The sequence below is a fragment of the Carcharodon carcharias genome, chromosome 13, assembly GCF_017639515.1.
Source record: "Carcharodon carcharias isolate sCarCar2 chromosome 13, sCarCar2.pri, whole genome shotgun sequence".
Lineage (NCBI taxonomy): Eukaryota > Metazoa > Chordata > Chondrichthyes > Lamniformes > Lamnidae > Carcharodon > Carcharodon carcharias.
In genome coordinates, this window is record NC_054479.1 from 28219193 (window position 1) to 28237441 (window position 18249).

Genomic DNA, 18249 nt, shown 5'->3' on the forward strand with positions numbered 1-18249 from the left:
TTCTATCATAAGGGGAACAGACAGACGTTTCTGCAGCCACAGACATACACCAGAATAGAATGTTGCATCCCTGGTGCCAGGGTCAAGGATGTCACTGAGCAGCTGCAGGACATTCTGGGAGGGGAGGGCGAACAGCCAGAGGTTGTGGTCCATATTGGTAGCAATGACATGGGTTAAAAAGAGGGATGAGGTCCTGAAAGCAAAATATAGGGAACTAGGAAATAAATTAAAAAGCAGGGCCTCAAAGGTAGTAATCTCAGGATTGCTCCCAGTGCAATGTGCTAGCGAGGTCAGGAATAAAAGAATAGATCAGATGAATGCATGGCTGGAGTGATGATGTAAGAGGGAGGGATTTAGATTCCTGAAGCATTGGGAACGATCCTGGAGAAGATAGAACCTGTACAAGCTGGACGGGTTGCACCCCAACAGGACCAGGACCAATATCCTTGCAGGGATATTCACTAGTACTGTGGGGGAGGGTTTAAACAAGATTGGCAGGGGATGGGAATCTGAGCGGGAGACATAAGAGAGGGAAACAAAGATAGGAATGAAAGACAGAAAAGTAGAAAGCAAAAGTGGAAGGTAGAGGAAACTAGGGCTAGCAGCAAGTAGGGTCATAGTACAAAAAATGTGTAAAAATGTTAAAAATACACCAAAGGCACTGTATTTGAATGCATGGAGCTTTCACAATAAGGGAGACAAGTTAACAGTGCAAATAGATTTTAACAGGTACGATATGATTGTGATTACGGAGACATGGCTGCAGGGTGACCAAGGCTGAGAACTGAATATCCAAGGGTACTCGATATTTAGGATGGACAGGTAAAAAGGAAAAGGAGATGACGTGGCATTGTTAGTTAAGGATGAAATCGGTGCAATAGTGAGAGGGGTCATTGGCTCAGAAAATCTAGACGAAGCATCAGTCTGGGTGGAGCTAAGAAGCAATAAAGGGTGGAAAACATTAGTGGGAGTTATCTATGGCCTCTAAGCAGTAGTGATAAGGTAGGGGGCGGCATTAAACAGGAAAATCAAGGTGCATGTGACAAGGGTGCTACAGTAATCATGGGTGATGTTAATCTTCATATAGACTGGGCACACCAAATTAACAATAACACTGTGGCGAATGAATTCCTGAGTGTGTACGAGATGGTTTTTTAGACAAGTATTTTGAGGAACCGGCTAGGAAACAGGCTATCCTAGATTTGGTATTGTTCAATGAGAAGAGTTTAATTAATAATAATCTTGTGTGAGGTCCTTAAGGGAACAGTGACCATAACATGATAGAATTCTTCATTAGGATGGAAAGTGAAGTAGTCAGTTCTGAAACTAGGGTCCTAAATCTTAAAAAAGGAAACTACAAAGGTATGAAGTGTGAGTTCGCTAAGATAGATTGGGGAACTTCATTAAAAGGCATGACAGTAGATAGACGATGGCAAATATTTCAGGAACGCATGTATGCATTGCAACAGTTATACATTCCTTTCTAGCGCAAAAACACAATGCAGAAAATGGTCCAACCATGGCTAACAAAAGAAATTAAGGATAGTATTAGACCCAAAGTTGCTAGAAAAAGTAGCAAGCCTGAGGATTGGGAGCAATATAGAATTCAGCAAAGGAAGACCAAGAGATTGATTAAGAGGGGGAAACTAGAGTATGAGTAAACTTGCAAAAAACATCAAAGCAGACTCTAAAAGCTTTTGTAAGCATGTAAAAAGAAAAAGATTAGTGAAGACAAATTTAGGTCCCTTACAGTCTGAAATGGGAGAATTTATAATAGAAAAAAAGGAAATGACAGAGCAATTAAACAACTACTTTAGTTCTGTCTTCACGGAGGAAGATGCAAATAACTTCCCAGAAATACGAGGGAACCAAGGGTCTAGTGAGAAGGAGGAATTGAAGGCGGGTCTAGTGAGAAAGAGGAATTGAAGGGAATTAGTATTACTAAAACAATAGTGCTGGAGAAATTAATGGAACTGAAAGCCGATAAATCCCCAGAGCCCAATAATCAACATCCCAGGGTACCAAAGGAGGTAGCCATGGAAATTATGGATGCATTGGTTGTCACCTTCCAAAATTCTGTAGATTCTGGAACAGTCCCGGCAGATTGGAGGGTGGCAAATGTAACCCCACTATTTAAAAAAGGAGGGAGGGAGAAAACACTGAATTGCAGACAGATTAGCCTAACATCAGTAGTAGGGAAACTGCTAGAGTCTATTATAAAGGAGGTGATAACAGGACACTAAGAAAATATCAACAGGATTAGACAAAGCCAACATGGATTTATAAAAGGGAAATCATCTTTGACAAACCTATTGGAGTTCTTTGAGGACATAACTAGCAGAATAGATAAGGGAGAACCAGTGGATGTGGTATATTTGGATTTTCAGAAAGCTTTTGATAAAGTCCCACATAAGAGGTTAGTGTGTAAAATTAAAATGCATGTAATTGAGAGTAATATATTGGCATGGATTGAGAATTGGTTAGTGGACAGGAAACAGAGAGTAGGAATAAATGGATCTTTTTTGGAGTGGCAGGCAGCGACTAGTGGGTACTGCAGGGATCAGTGCTTGGGCCCCAACTGTTCACAGTATATATCAATGATTTGGATGAGGGAACCAAATCTAATATTTCCAAGTTTACTGACGACACGAAACTTGGTGGGAATGTGAGCAATGAGGAGGCTGTTGAGAGGCTTCAAGGCAATTTAGACAGGTTGAATGAATGGGCAAATACATGGCAGATGCAGAATAATGTGGGATAAGTGTGAAGTTTTCCGCTTTGGTAAGAGAAGCAGAATGGCAGAGTATTATTTAAATGGTGGTAGATTGGGAAATGTTGATGTATAAAGGGACCTGGGTGTCCTTATACACCAATCACTGAAAGCAAGCATGCAGCTACAGCAAGCAGTTAAGAAGGCAAATGGTATGTTGGCCTTCATTGCTAGAGGACTTAAGTACAGGAGCAAGGATGTCTTACTGCAGTTGCACAAGGCCTTGGTGAGACCATACCTGGAGTATTGTGCACAATTTTGGTCTCCTTACCTAAGAAAGGGTATACTTGCTATGGAGTGCAGTGAAGGTTCACCAGACTGATTCCTGGGATGGCAGGATTGACATATGAGGAAAGATTGGGCCAACTAGGCCTGTATTCACTGGAGTTTAGAAGAATGAGAGGAGACCTCATTGAAAAACACACAATTCTGACAGGGATGGACAGTCTAGATGCAGGTATGATATTTCCTCTGGCTGGGGGGTTCTGGAACAGGGGCCCCAAATTGAGGATATGGGGTAGACCATTTAGGACTGAGATGAGGAGAAACTTCTTCACTCAGATGGTGGTGAACCTATGGAATTCTCTACCACAGAAGACTGTGGAGGCCAAGTTACTGAAGAAATTTAAGAAGGAAATAAATTTCACAAAATCACAGAATTGTTATGGTGCAGAAGGAGGCCATTTGGCCCATCGTGTCTGCACCGACACTCTGAGCATCTTAATAGTGCCAATCTCCTGCCTTTTCCCTGTAACCCTGCACGTTGTTTCTATTTAAATAGTCATCCAATGCCCTCTTGAATGCCTCAATTGAAACTGCCTCCACCACACTTCCACGCAGTGCATTCCAAACCTTAACTACTTGCTGTGTGAAGTTTTTTCTCACCTTGCATTTGCTTCTTTTGCAAAAAGCTTTAAAACTGTGCTCTCTGCTTCTCAATCCATTTACAAGCGGGAACATTTTCTCCCTATCTACTCTGTCTTGACCCTTCACGATTTTGAAAACTTCTATCAAGTCTCCTATTAGCCTTCTCCTCTCCAAGGAAAACAGCCCCAACTTCTCTAAATTTTCCTCATAACTGAAGTGTCTCATTTCTGGAGTCTAAAGGTGTCAAGCTGTATGGGGAGAGTGCAGGAGTACAGCATTCAGATAGAGGATCAGCCATGATCATACTGAATGGCAGAGCAGGATCAAAGGGTCAAATGACCTACTTCTGCTCCTATTTTCTACGTTTCAATGACATGTCATCCACCATGTGAGGAGATCAAACCTGGACATGATATTCTAACTGAAGCCTAACCAAGACTTGCACAAAGACAAAATAATTTAATAACTACACCCAGCATTCAGTTCACTCCACCCATAGCTTCACAGCAGTGGTCATGAACCTTTAGTGATGTACTAGAACGCTAAAACCTTTTTCTTTCACCGTCAGCTTTAGTTCTTTACTCTGAATGGTGTATGCATATTTAACATTTGATCTGACCACAAGCATAATACTACACTTCTGTAAGTTAAAAGCTTGTTTGTCAGTTTTTAGCAAAAGGTAAATCCCTTGATTTTCTCTTTAAGGAATCCTGCAAACTTCAAGAAAAAAAGAAAATGGAAATCTTTGAGCTTTATCAATTAATTATAATAACAAGTTAGCTGTTGCATTTCTTTTAAAGATGATTGACGATAACTAATAACAAAATTGGAGTATGATTAGCTTTCTTCCATGAATCTATTTTCTTCTTATGCAACAATCCATAACAATGCCTGTATTCCCCTTTAATAGCAACCGTAGAAACTAAATCTTCCTGCAATGAATACATTTGAGTACTATTGTATTTTATTTGCCTTAAGTGATATTAAATCTTCTATAAGTCAGTGATGCTTTGGAATGAAGGACATTTATTGGCAATGATATTGTCGTTGATAAGGGTTATGGGAGAGAGAATCAATACTTAAAAATAGTTTATAGCCCATTTTTTTTATTTTCATTTTTCATTTGCTTCATTTCTATGTAACTTTAGTTTTCAATAAAATACAAGTTACAGATGGAACGTTTTGAAAATAATTTCCATGGAATATTCCTTTTTTTTTACAGCCCTTATTGACAGAATTTAATGACAGGAAGTAAATTTGATGAATTTCAGCTGAGGCTCAGATTCAGACCCGTAACTGGAGTTGACAACTGCATACATCTAGACTTGTGCTCTTTTGATGTTAAATTCATTTTTACTAATTGTTTGGTGGGAAGGAGAAAGAGAGGTGAAAATTGTCACTTTTCTATTTCCCATTACCAGGATGTAATCCTCTCAGTGGGGAAGGTGCTACATTTAAGTATTTCCAGACTACTTTGATTCTTCATATGAATGTGAAAGAGAAAATGCAAGTACCTAAACGGGCAAAAATATTAAATTTTGTTATTTCTATTAATTGCCAGCAGCTGACTACTGGTAAGGATAACATTTCTAACCTTTAGACAGAGTAAAATTAGTACAACTCATTGCTAACGAGTGCTGTACAAAATCAATGTTTATTTTGTTCTTGGGACATGAGTGTAGTTGGCAAGGCCAGCATTTATTGCCTATCCTATTGCCCTTGAGAAAGTGGTAGAGCTGCCTTAAACTTCTGTAGTTTCACCCATAGTGCTATTAGGAAGAGAGTTCCAGGATTTTGACCCAGGAACAGTGAAGGAATATTGATACAGTTCCAAGTCAGGATGGTATGAGACTTTTAGGGGAACTTGCAGTTGGTGGTGTCTCTATGCATCTGCTGCCCTTTTCCATCTGGGTGATAGAGGTCACAGGTTTGGAAGATGCTCTCAAAGGAGCATTGGCAAGTTGCTGCAGTGCATCTTGTTTATGGTACACACTGCTGCTACTGTGCACCAGTGGTGGAGGGAGTGAATGTTTAAGCTAGTTGATGGAGTACTGATCAAGCGGGCTGCATTTCCTTAGATGGTGTTAAGCTTCTTGAGTATTGTTGGGGCCGCACTCACCCAAGCAAGTGGAGAGTATTCCATCACACAGAGTAAGGAGGTAAGTTACTCGGTGCAGAATTCCTAGTCTCTGACCTGCTTTTGTAGCCACAATATTTGTGTGGCTGGTTCAGTTTCTGGCCACTGGTAACCTTCAGGATTTTGGTTGTTTGGGGAGGTGGGGTTTCAGTGATGATAATGCCAGTGAATGTCATGGAGAGATGGTTAGATTCCGTGTTGTTGGAGATGGTCATTGCTTGGCATGTGTGTGGTGCAACTATTAATAGCTGCTTAGCTATAAAAACTTGAGAGTTTAATACTTAATAGATGTCTAAAACTTGGAGTTTTATGTAGTACTGCGTTCTGTAGATGAAAAATATGTGTAATTAATTTTAATATATGTTCGAATCCTTTCCATCAGGTTTTCACTCTGGCACAATACCAAAACACCTCTTATCAAAGTCACAAATTAGACCTTATGTGACTGTGATATCCCTCCTTTTTTTCCCAACCTGACTGCAGCTTTTGACATCGTTAATTACACCATCCTTCTCCAATGCCTCGCCTATGTCACCCAGCTGAGTGGGACTGCACTCACAAGGTTCCATTCTTATTCCAGTTCCAGTCATAGCCAGAGAATCAGCTTCAATAGCTTCTCTTCCCGCCTCTATACCTTTACCTTTGTAGCCACACACACACACACACACACACACACACACACACACACACACACACGTGCGCGCCCGCCCCCCCCCACCCCACCCCCCACCAAGGATCTATCCTTGCCCCCCTCCTATTTCCTATCTACATGATGTAATCTTATCTACACCTCCACTGTCTCAAAATTGTCAGACTGCTTGTCCAACATCCAGTACTGTATGAGCAGAAAGGTCTTCCAACTAAATATCAGGAAGACTGAAGCCATTGTCCTTGTTCCCTGCTGCAAACACTGTTCCGTGACTCCATCTCTCCGTTGCAACTGTCTGGAGCTGGTCCAAAATGTCTACAACCTTAATGTCGCATTTAACCCTTGAGCTTCCAGCCAGACCTGCCATCATTGGGACTGCCTATACTACCTTTCAACATCGCCTGACTTAGCTCAACTGCTACTGGAACCCCTATCCATGCCTCTAGACTTGACCACTTCAATGCACTCCTGCCTGGCCTTCCATCTTCCAATTTTGTAAACTTGAGGTAATCTAAAACTACAGCCTTTGCACTAACTCATACTAAATCATCATCACCCCTGTGTGCACTGATCTACATGGCTTCTAACTGAGAAATAACTCATTTTAAAATTCTTATCTCTGTTTTCAAATTCCTCCATGACTTTTCCCCTCCCTGTCTCTAACCCCCTCCAGCCCTCCGGGATAACTGTACTCCTCCAATTCTATCCTCTTGCACAACATAATTTTAATCATTGCACTATTGGCAGCTGTGCCTTCAGTTATTGAAGCCCTAAGCTTTGGAATACCACCCTACGCCTCTCCCATCTATACCTCTCTTTCCACCTTTAAGACACTCCTTCAAATCCACCACTTTAGGTTACCTGTTCTAATATCTCATTATCTGGCTCAATGTCAAATTCTGTTTGGTAACACTCTGTGACGCCTTAGGACATTTTGTTAAGAGCACTTTATCAATGCAAATTGTTATTGTCAATACAGTGACAAACTGCACTATGGAATGGTTCATTGTGGGGTGTGACAGGTGGCAGTTTACAAAGAGAGGAAAGCCATGAAATTAGGAAGAAAAGAAAGGGGAAAAACGGAAAATGCATTTCTTTGAAAAAAAAACTTATTAATACAGGAGACATAATGACCTGGATAAAAGAACAGAGGCCCGAACAATCCCCATCCACCACCGCTCTCCTCCGCCTGGCTGAACTTGTTCTCTCACTGAACAATTTCTCCTTAAACTCGTCTCACTTCCTCCAAATAAAAGGTGTGGTTATGGGTATCTGCATGAGCCCCTATTATGCCTGTCTCTTTATGGGGCATGTGGAACATTCCTTGTTCCAGTCCTACTCAGGCCCCCTCCTACAACTCTTTCTCCGGTACATCGATGACTGTTTCGGTGCTGCTTTGTGCTCTCATCTGGACCTGGAAAAATTTATGAATTTTGCTTCCAATTTCCACCCCTCCATCACTTTCACGTGGTCCATCTCTGACACTCCTCTTTCCTTCCTTGACCTCTCTGTCTCTATTTCTGGTGATAGACTGTCCACCAATATTCATTACAAGCCCACCAACTCCCACAGCTACCTCGGCTACAACTCCTCACACCCTGCTTCCTCTAAGGACTCCATCCCATTCTCCCTGCTCCTTCACCTCCGTTGCATTCTGTTCCGATGATGCCATTTTCCAAAACATTGCTTCTAACATGTCTTCCTTCTTCCTTAACCGAGGTTTTCCACCCACAATCCTTGACAGGGCCTTCAAGCATGACCGACCCATTTCCTGTGCCTCTGCCCTCACACCTTTCTCTCCCTCCCAGAACCATGATGGGGTCCCCCTTGTCCTCACTTATCACCCCACCGGCCTCTACATTCAAAGGATCACCCTCTGCCATTTCTGCCAACTTCAGCATGATGTCACCACCAAACACATCCTCCCTTCACCCACCCCCCACCGCCCCGGTCGGCATTCCCTCCAGGACACCCTGGTCTACTCCTGCATCACCCTCAACCCCCTCCCTCCCATGCAATCACAGAAGATGCAACACCTGCCCCTTTACTCCCCCCCACACCCCCTTCTCACCGTCCAAGGGCCCAAACACTCCTTTCAAGTACACTTCCCTCAATTTGGTCTACTGCATTCGCTGCTCCCAACGTGGTCTCCTCTACATCGGGAAGACCAAATGCAGACCGGGTGACCGCTTTGCGAAACACCTTCAGTCTGTCCGCAAGCATGACCCAGACCTCCCTGTTGCTTGCCATTTCAACACACCACCCTGCTGTCGTGCCCACATGTCCGTCCTTGGCCTGCTGAAATGTTCCAGTGAAGCTCAACGCAACCTGGAGGAACAGCACCTCATCTTCCAACTAGGCACTTTACAGCCTTCCGGAATTAACATTAAGTTCAACAACTTCAGATCATGAACTCTATCCTCCATCCTCACCCCTTTTTGATCCCCTTTTTCCAAATATTTGTTTTTTAATTTTTATATATATTTTCCCCACCTATTTCCATTATTATTATTTTTAAAATTCATTTCCATTTATTGTTTTATCCCCACCTTTCAGTCCATTTTGACCTTTTCTCCCACCCACTCCATCCCCACTAGGGCCATCTGTCACTTGCTCATCCTGCTTTCTGCTCTTAATGTCACCATTAGCACTTCCTTTAGCCAGTATCACCACTATCAACACTGCTTCAGCCTTTCGTTTATGACATCTTTCGCAATCTCTCCTTTGCCTCCACCTGTCACTGGCCTTCTATCCAGCTTCACCTGTCCCACCCCCCTTAACCAGTATGTATTTCACATTTTTCTTCTCTGTAGTTCTGAAGAAGTCATACAGACTTGAAACGTTAACTCTGTCTTTCTCTCCACTGATGCTGTCAGACCTGAGTTTTTCCAGTAATTTTTGTTTTCGTTGTTGATAATGGCCTGGATTTTGTGGTCAGTGGTGAAGAACCATTGCTTGCCGTTTATTGCACTTAACAGTTGCTCATAGAATTTTAGGAGGCTTTTACATGGGAGCTTGCGGTTATCAGAGCACGGCACATTGTATGGGGGACTTCTATGAATAGGGCAAGCAGTAGTACATCTCTTCAATGAATTAGAGAATCCTCACTGATGCTCACAGTCTAAACCAGGAAATGTAAGTTAAAAAGATTTAATTAAATGTCAAATCATTTATAGAAACCAAAATAAAGGGAGGGAAATAACAAAAATAAAAAGAAACAATTTAAAAAAAATATTTTTGAGCATCTAACAAAAATTAAAATCTGAAGATATGAAACTCCACACTTGTATGATTAAATTTTCAGGATTAATTAAAACTTACCACCCTGTTAGAAATTCATTTACACTTGAATGGGCAAGCTCTAATTTGCTTTAGTGTGATTAGTGGTATCTTGTGGGTAAGCAACATAACTTCACACCCCCTCATATGTTTCAGTGCAGTTTCTCAGTGAAGTACCGGTGTTGTGAAGCCTGTGGAGGATTAGGCAAATTTGGACACCAACTTTCTGATTTTCATGTTTAACTGCACATGTGTGAACATTGGAAGTTGCTGTCTGATTTACTTCATCATAATGTTGAGTGCTGGTAACCACACCCTAATTCCTCCAGCAAAATTCTGGGCCAATGAATAGCTAATTTGCACATGTAAATCTACTAACTAGACTATGTAGGGCAAAGTAAAAGTTCCTATACGTGCTTATTGGCATATCTGGTGTTCATTGTGGAAAGGAAAGATATGATACTTCAGAATATTCTGACATGCCCACTTGAGTTGTCAAAAAATCCAGCTAGGGTCGCAGAATGGGCCAGTGAGTTAGCATATTGCCCCTTAACATCTGGAATGCAGTCCAAGCTGCATGAATCAGACGTGAAGAGTTTATGTGGGTTTTATTGCACTTCCTGATGGCTTACAGAAGATAACAACCATCACATTGGAAACCTCACGGGATGAGAATGGGTTCTCAGAGGCAATGGAGGCAATCTTCTTTGTTTGAGGCTATGTAATTTGTTGCACATTTAAACTACTGTCAATTTATTTTTTTCACATTCTTATATTTGCCACATTTTGAAGAAGAAATAAATGAAAGGCATGTCAACATACTTGGCTAAAGAAGTGGAATTGTGTACAAGGAAATAGGAGACATTTAAAATAAAATAAAAACAGGATACTCGGTACCAATACAATAGAATATAACATACACAAGTAAAAAGAACAGAACCATGTAGAATAATGTAATGCCTGTTCTGTAAGGATGGATAATTAGCAGATCCAATGTTGTCCAAGCTGATCTTGAACTGTTCAGAGGTAGGCGGTTCTACATATTTATCGGCACTACTTATATAAAACTATTTATAAAACCCATAAAACTGATTTGTAATTAAAAATTGCACTTAAAAATGGTTACCAATTTCAATGTGATAATATGTTGTGTGCAATCACTTTTTTTTAAACTCACTTTTCAGGAGGTAAATAGTCGACAGTATTATGAACAGAGTGCAGAAGCTCACCATAAAGCTTATGGAGGCAGCCAAGTTACCTCTGGTGGGGCAGTGGATATCACATCAATTAGTCCTGTTGTGACAGAAGCAACCATTAACACATCAACCACAGAGAAAAGTGATAATATTACTGGACAAGCTGGAAAGGTAGGTCAACAAAGCACACCAATTTTGCACATCCAAAATCAGATGATAATTTCTTTTGCAATCGCAATATCACCCAGCTGTTGTTCTTCATTAACATGACCTTTCCACTCGCATGGAAACGATTCAAATCACAAGACTTTGGTTGCTGGATTATATTAGACATTCTTATGTCACATTTTATTATTAAATATTTCAATTTTGCAGTTATTTGATCCTAATGTGCGGCAGCTAAATTTATGACAAAATGAGAGGAGAAAAGTGTATTGTACAAACTGTAGGAAATTAGTTAAATAATTAGATGTACACTTAAAAGGATTTTGTTCAAAGTTTGTAAGTGCGCAAGTGATTTTGCTTGAGTTTCCATGCACATCTTGAAACATTTGTTGTTGTTTGATTTCTTGAATAAGAAAGTCACGCAATTCCTAAGTGCAGAAAATACTAACAAGCCATTCAATTTTTTGTATAAAAACAGACTGCTGTTATGCAATTATGTAAACGCTGTCTTTATTTTCTTTGTCCAAAATGGGAAAATCAATTAGCATCTTGATTGTGCACTATGAATAAATGCCTACCTAATTGTCAACCAGATACAGTAAAATAAACTAGAAACATCAAAGCACTAAAATAAATCTCTTAATTTCACCAAATTGATGGAATCTGGTTGAAAATAACTTTTTGTATGTTTAACAGTAATTTGCAGAAATAAATTTGAGGGTAGGCGACATACATGGGTCTGAAAAAATTCTTGTATGCATGAAAGTGAATGACATTTGGAATTCATAAAGGATTCACATAAAACTTATATCTGATAGTTACGCCTGTTATTTAAACCCCCTTTGAGATAAATAATCATGATAACTGTTTTGCAATTTTTTAAAATAGCACACTGATTAAATTTATAGTATACTTTTTAATGGCTTGTGCTAGTTTTCATTCTTTATTATTTTTACCTTGTTTATCTCTGCTGCAGGAATAATTTGCTTTCATTCCCCTGAATTATCCTACAACTGCATCTTCAAACAAAGAATGTTTACTCTGTCCAAAACCTTTCAAACTTCCAAGCCTAAGTCCTGTTAATTTTTCATTTTTGTAATGTCATGGCTTTTTCATGTGGAGTTCAGTTTTTTAAATACTGCTATACTAATGGCTGTGCATATGTGGAATAAAATGAAAGTGAAAGCAAAGATATTATTAAAAATAGAGTGGACATTAACAAGAATGAAATCTCAGTTTTAAAACCATTCAAATCACAAGACTTTGTTTGCTGGATTACATTAGACATTCTTATGTCACATTTTATTATTAAATATTTCAATTTTGCAGTTATTTGATTGTCCTGCTAGAAATATAAAATCTCATGATGGGAATTCTAATGCAGTTCTGATGGATGTTAGCTAAAAACTTCAAAGTTTAAGAATTGCTAAGACATCAAATTCCCAAAGTAGGTATTTAAAAAAAAAAACAGTTCAACATCTTAGGAACAATATCATTCAAAATATGCATTATTTATTATCTTTTTAAAAGGATAGCAGTCTGACCAATGGGATCACAGTTGGTGCAGAAGAGACTATGGGTTCTACATCAGCTGTAGGACATCAGACTCTGGTACTTATGGACCCAGATGGGGAAAATGGAGAGCTTGTATACAATGATACTACAAACCTAATTACAGATCAGGTAAAATTCTAATGCATTTGGTGTAGTTTGCAAATTTTCAGTTGGGTTGTTAAAGATGGTGTTCACGTTTATTTTGACTCTGTCCAAATCTCAATGTGTAGAAGAGCTGTACAAACCAGGATGGACCCAGGATTGATCTCCAGTTTGCTGTGTGTGTTGGTTTCAGCTGGCCTAGCAGCATTAGATATGCCTAACCTGGTTGGCTGGTGAGTTTCCTGGAATGGGGCATGGATCTTCCAGACACTGCTTCAACAGCCCAGGAGACCTTTGCACTTTAAGATTCCCACTGCAACTGTGCCACTCCATACTCCATAGCATCATACCCACCCTCCCACTCCCAACATCTACGGAACCGCTTCTGGCTTGATGACTTCACCACTGTACCCTGGCATTACCACAGAGAATTGGGGCTGGCTGCTGTATTGGGAACAATCAGGATTCAGTGGAAGGGGGTTGGAGGAATCAGAAGAGGATGAAACTTCAAATTCATTAATTGTCATATTTATACAGAAGACAGTACATGGTTGAATAAGCCTGATAGAGGAGACTTTATGATATGAGAGCCAGAAAAGCTAATTCTGTAAAAAGACTCATCATCTACAGTAACAGCAGATGGTTAGCAATATGCATAAATAATATTATATTTAAAATACTAATATTTGTCTTTTTCCCTTGAGAGCAATTGAAATCTGTATTATAAGTCATGTTCCCATTTACCACCCTCAATTGCCATGCTTTTGGTTTAGGCAGCTGAATTGCAATTAACTTAAAATTTTCAAAATTGTAGAGTGGTGGATCTTATTTCTTTTTAGAAGCAGAAACTGGATTCTCTTTGAAATTATGGAAATTCCTGTAAATTCTAGGTGGGAAATAATAAAGGAAAATTAAGAAGCCTTGCTTCTGCCACCAGCAACTTAAAGAAGTATGTTTAGATCCTTCTATATTTACAGTAATGGCTCTGAGCACTCTTCTGGAACAATTCAACCAATAAAAGGGTTAATCAGCCTCCTGATGTAAGGCTTTGACATTCACTCACTGCCTGGTTTAAGACAAGAGTGAGTCAGCATAGACATTATTTAAGGCAGCTAGGTTTTCATTGTTCTATAAGAGCAGACCTGGATTAATTGGAATATGAGTGCAGCAGTCTAGACTGCTGCAGCATTTCCCTGTAGGTTATGGCTATTTTAATGTGTAGCCTGAGATGATACATTGTTATTATGTTTTGCTTCAATGCATCAGTCCAACACAACAGTCAGAATGCCCTCTGCCTTTAAAGCAACCCTACCACCACAATCAACTTTCAGATAAAATGCACTCATTTTTATGTAACCATGAGAAATATAATGGATTATTTTCCAACAGAAAACCGGACAGCTGTACAAGTTTGTAATCCTAAATTTTTCATTTTAATTCTCTTATTGCACCTTCCCCATTCTTTTCATCCTTCGTTTTTTGGTCAGCCTATGTCAGATACGAGATATCAAAGTGGTATGCATGACCTGCCCCTAATCCCTCCTTTAAAGGGGAAGTGATCAGCCTCCACTTCATACCTCACCTTACAGCGTGGTTGAAATTAGGAACTCTCGATGATTATTCACAGATGCATCTCTACATCCCGTTCCTAGCGGACCACAGAACCTATTGCCTTGATATTAATTATACCGTGTACCCCCCAGCCATCTCCACAACAGATCTTTCCTTTTCAGCACAAGTTGGGTGGAATTTAATGCCCTCCTCTGTGGCAAGTTTGGTGGCAGGGAGGGAATTTAATCAGGTGCAAGGATGGCGGGTGGGGACCCCGCCACCTTCCCACCTCCATCCCGATTAAGTCTGTGGGAAAGCCAGGAAGAGTAGGGGGACATTCCACATTGTCAGGCTCTCGGTGCTTGATTAAGAGACCCAGCATCAGAAAATTGGGGCCCTTTGACAAGCCACTCCTCTGCCCTTGCTGCTGACCCCACAGCATCCCCACCTCTTCCCCAAGATCCTCCTCCCCCCCACCAACACTCGCTTGTGTGCACCAGCAGCCATCCCTCCCTGGCAACGCTGCTGTTTAGTAGAGTTGCCGACCTCTGTATGGCTGGCAGTTCTCAGGGGTCCTTGATCCCAAGAAAGGACCAATGGCGGCCTGTCAAGTACCAGACAGTTGGATGTGATGGGCCTTACCTAAAAAAGGCGATTGGGCCTCTCAGTGGCTCTTCAGCCAGCAAGCGACACCTCCATTGCCGCCATTAAATCCAGTCCATTGTGTCCCAAAGGAGCAGGAGCACTCCCCTGGAAGCCTTTGGGTCAATGAGGAGTGCAGGAGGGCATGCCAGGAGCAGCACCAGGCATACCTATAAATGAAGTGTCGACTGGTGAAGCTACAACACAGGACTACTTGTACGCCAAACAGTATAAACAGCATGCAATTGACAGAGCTAAGTGATCCCACAACCAACGGATCAGATCTAAGCTCTGCAGCCCTGCCGCATCCAGTCAGGAATGGTGGAGGACAATTAAACAACACACTGGAGGAGGAGGCTCCACAAATATCCCCTAAATGATGGGGGAACACAGCAGATCAGTGTGAAAGATAAGGCTGAAGCATTTGCAACAATCTTCATCCAGAAGTGCTGAGTGGTTGAACCATCTCGGCCTTCTCCAGAGCTCCCCAGCATCACAGATGCCGATCTTCGGCCAATTTGATCACTCCATGTGATATCAAGACACAGCTGAAGGCACTGGATACTGCAAAGGCTATGGGCCCTGACAATATCCCGGCAATAGTACTGAAGACTTGTACTCCAGAACTTGCTGCAACCCTAGCCAAGTAGTTCCAGTGATTGCTACAACACTGGCATCTACCTGGCTATGTGGAAAATTGCCCAGGTATGTCCTGTACACACACACGACAAATCGAACCCAGCCAATTACCGTCCCATCAGTCTACTTTTGATCATTAGTAAAGTGATGGAACGGGTCATCAGCAGTGCCATCAAGAGTCACTTGCTTAGCAATAACCTGTTCACTGATGCTCAGTTTGGGTTCCGCCAGGGCCACACAGCTCCTGACCTCATTATAGCCTTGGTTCAAACATGGACAAAAGAGCTAACCTCCAGAGGTGAGTTGAGAATGGCTGCCCTTGACATCAAGGCAGCATTTGACTAAATGTGGCATCGAGGATCCCTAGCTAAATTGGAGTCAATGGGAATCATGGGGGAAATCTCACCTCTGACTGCAGTCATACCTAGCACAAAGGAAGATGGTTGTGATTGTTGAAGGTCAATTGTCTTAGTTCCAGGACATCATTGCAAGAGTTCCTCAGGATAATGTACTAGGCACAACCATCTTTAGCTCCTTCACCAATGACATTCCTGCCACATAAGGTCAGAAGTGGGGATGTTTACTGATGATTGCGCAATGTTCAGCACTATTCCCAACTCCTCAGATACTGAATGTCCAAATGCAGCAAGACCTGGAAAATATCCAGGCTTGGGCTGATAAGTGGCAAGTAACATTCATGCCCTCAGGTGCCAGGCAATGACCATCTCCAGCAATAGAAAATCTAACTTTCATCCCTTGATATTCAATTGCATTACTATCGCTGGATTCCCTACTAACAACATCCTGGGGGCCACCATTGATTGGAAACATAACTGGTCTAGCCATATAAATACTGTAGCTACAAGAGCAGATCAGAGGCTAGGAAGCCTGCAGTGAGTAACTCGCCTCCTGACTTCCAGAAGCCTGTCCTCCATCTACAAGGCACAAGTCAGGAGTGTGAGTGAATACTCTCCACTTGCCTAGATGAGTGCAGCTCTAGCAACACTCAAGAAGTTGGATACCATCCAGGTCAAAGCAGCCCATTTGATTGGCATGCCATTCACAAACAATCACTCCTTCTACCACCGACGCATAGTCGCGGCAGTGTATGGTGTAGTGGTAATTTCACTGGATTAGTAATCCAGGGCGCAGGCTAATGCCTAGAGGAAGGGTTCAAATCCCACCATGGCAGTAGATAGAATTTAAATTTAATTAATAAATCTGGATTTGCGAGCTAGTCTCAGTAATGGTGACCATGAAACTATCAGTGATTGTTGTAAAAATCCACCTGATTCACTGATGTCCTTTAGAAAAGGAAAACTGCCATCCTTACCCAGCCTGGCCTACATGTGACTCCAGACCCACCGCAATGTGGGTGACTCTGAAATGGCCTAGCAAGACACTCAGTTCAAGGGTAATTAGGGATGGGCAACAATTGCTGGTCTAGCCAGTGACACGCACGCCCCATGAATGAATAAAACAAAAATCCCTCTGCCGATTGCACCCCACCCCATTTTTTCCCACCCCATTGTCCCAATAATCACACCCTCCTCTTCAAACCACAAGCCACAATCCCTCCCTCTCAAAGATCCCAGCCTGTGGCTTCCCACCACTTCTTACACCCCGGCAAATATTTGGACCTATATACCTGAATTCCAAACATCTGGATAGAACGGTGCCCAGTTATGTGTGCATTTCTGCTTCTTTTGATTGGGTACAGTTGTGAGCCATGTTGATGTTTGCGTCATGATGCAAAAGTGGTGAAGTCTCCATTATTGTTTTCCTCCCTGAGGAAACTTGGTTATAATCAACAATAACACATTTTCAGCTGAGGGCATAATGGCCCAGAGTTTGAGAGAGTGGGGCATTTTGCAGTTAGTGCTGTGAGTTTTGTATTTCTCTTGCTGTTCAGCTCCAACTAATTTAGGCTGTAAATTGCAGAAAGTTTGAATTGTTAAGAGTGGCGAGGACAACAAGGACCTTGGTGAATGACATGATCAATAGTCTATTAATCAATAAAATTTAAAGATTCGAATGTTTGCCAAAGCTCCAACATTGTGACTTGGACACCTGATTATTGAAACAAAATGTATTAAAAATATCACTGAATTATATGCAGGAAGATGTGAAGTATTTTCTTGCCTCCATAACATGGAACATGAAGATATAGAAGAATCCAGACTTTTTTTTTTGGCTTACATCCTCCTGTTCAGGGTTCAGATTAATTTTAATACATGAAATTCAAGAACCAAAGACAACCATTGCCTACACATGACAGCTATTGTTCATGTGATGTGAGCGTTGTTGGCAAGGTCAGCATTTATTTCCCATCCCATACAGCCCTTGAGAAGGTGATGGTGAGCTGCCTTAAGTCCTGTACTCCATTATTGTGGTAGGTACTATAAACTATAGCAGTTTGATACAACTGAGCAGCTTGCTAGGCTGCTTTAGAGGGTAGTTGAGAATCAACCACATTTATGTGGGTCTGGAGTCACGTGTAGGCTAAACTGGGTAAAGATGGCAGATTTGCTTTAATGAGCGTTATCAGTAAAACAGTTGGGACTTCACGACAATCCAGTAGTTTCATGATTATCATTACTGATTCTAGCTTTTTATTCTCGATTTATTAATTAATCTAATTTAAAACCCCCCAGCTGCCATACAGGAATACACAACAAATCAAATTTCATAATCCTCG

At 41.2% G+C, this 18249-nt stretch overlaps 1 protein-coding gene across 4 annotated transcripts in view; it reads left to right on the top strand.

The window, feature by feature from the left end:
• The window catches only part of zgc:193801 (uncharacterized protein LOC564476 homolog), a 69091-nt gene that overhangs the window by 37911 nt on the left and 12931 nt on the right, over nucleotides 1-18249 (top strand). For all 4 annotated transcript variants that reach the window (XM_041203366.1, XM_041203364.1, XM_041203367.1 and 1 more), the window contains exons 4-5: nucleotides 10887-11069; nucleotides 12594-12746. In XM_041203366.1, the coding sequence (XP_041059300.1) occupies nucleotides 10887-11069; nucleotides 12594-12746 (336 nt within the window). The remainder of the gene's footprint in view (nucleotides 1-10886; nucleotides 11070-12593; nucleotides 12747-18249) is intronic.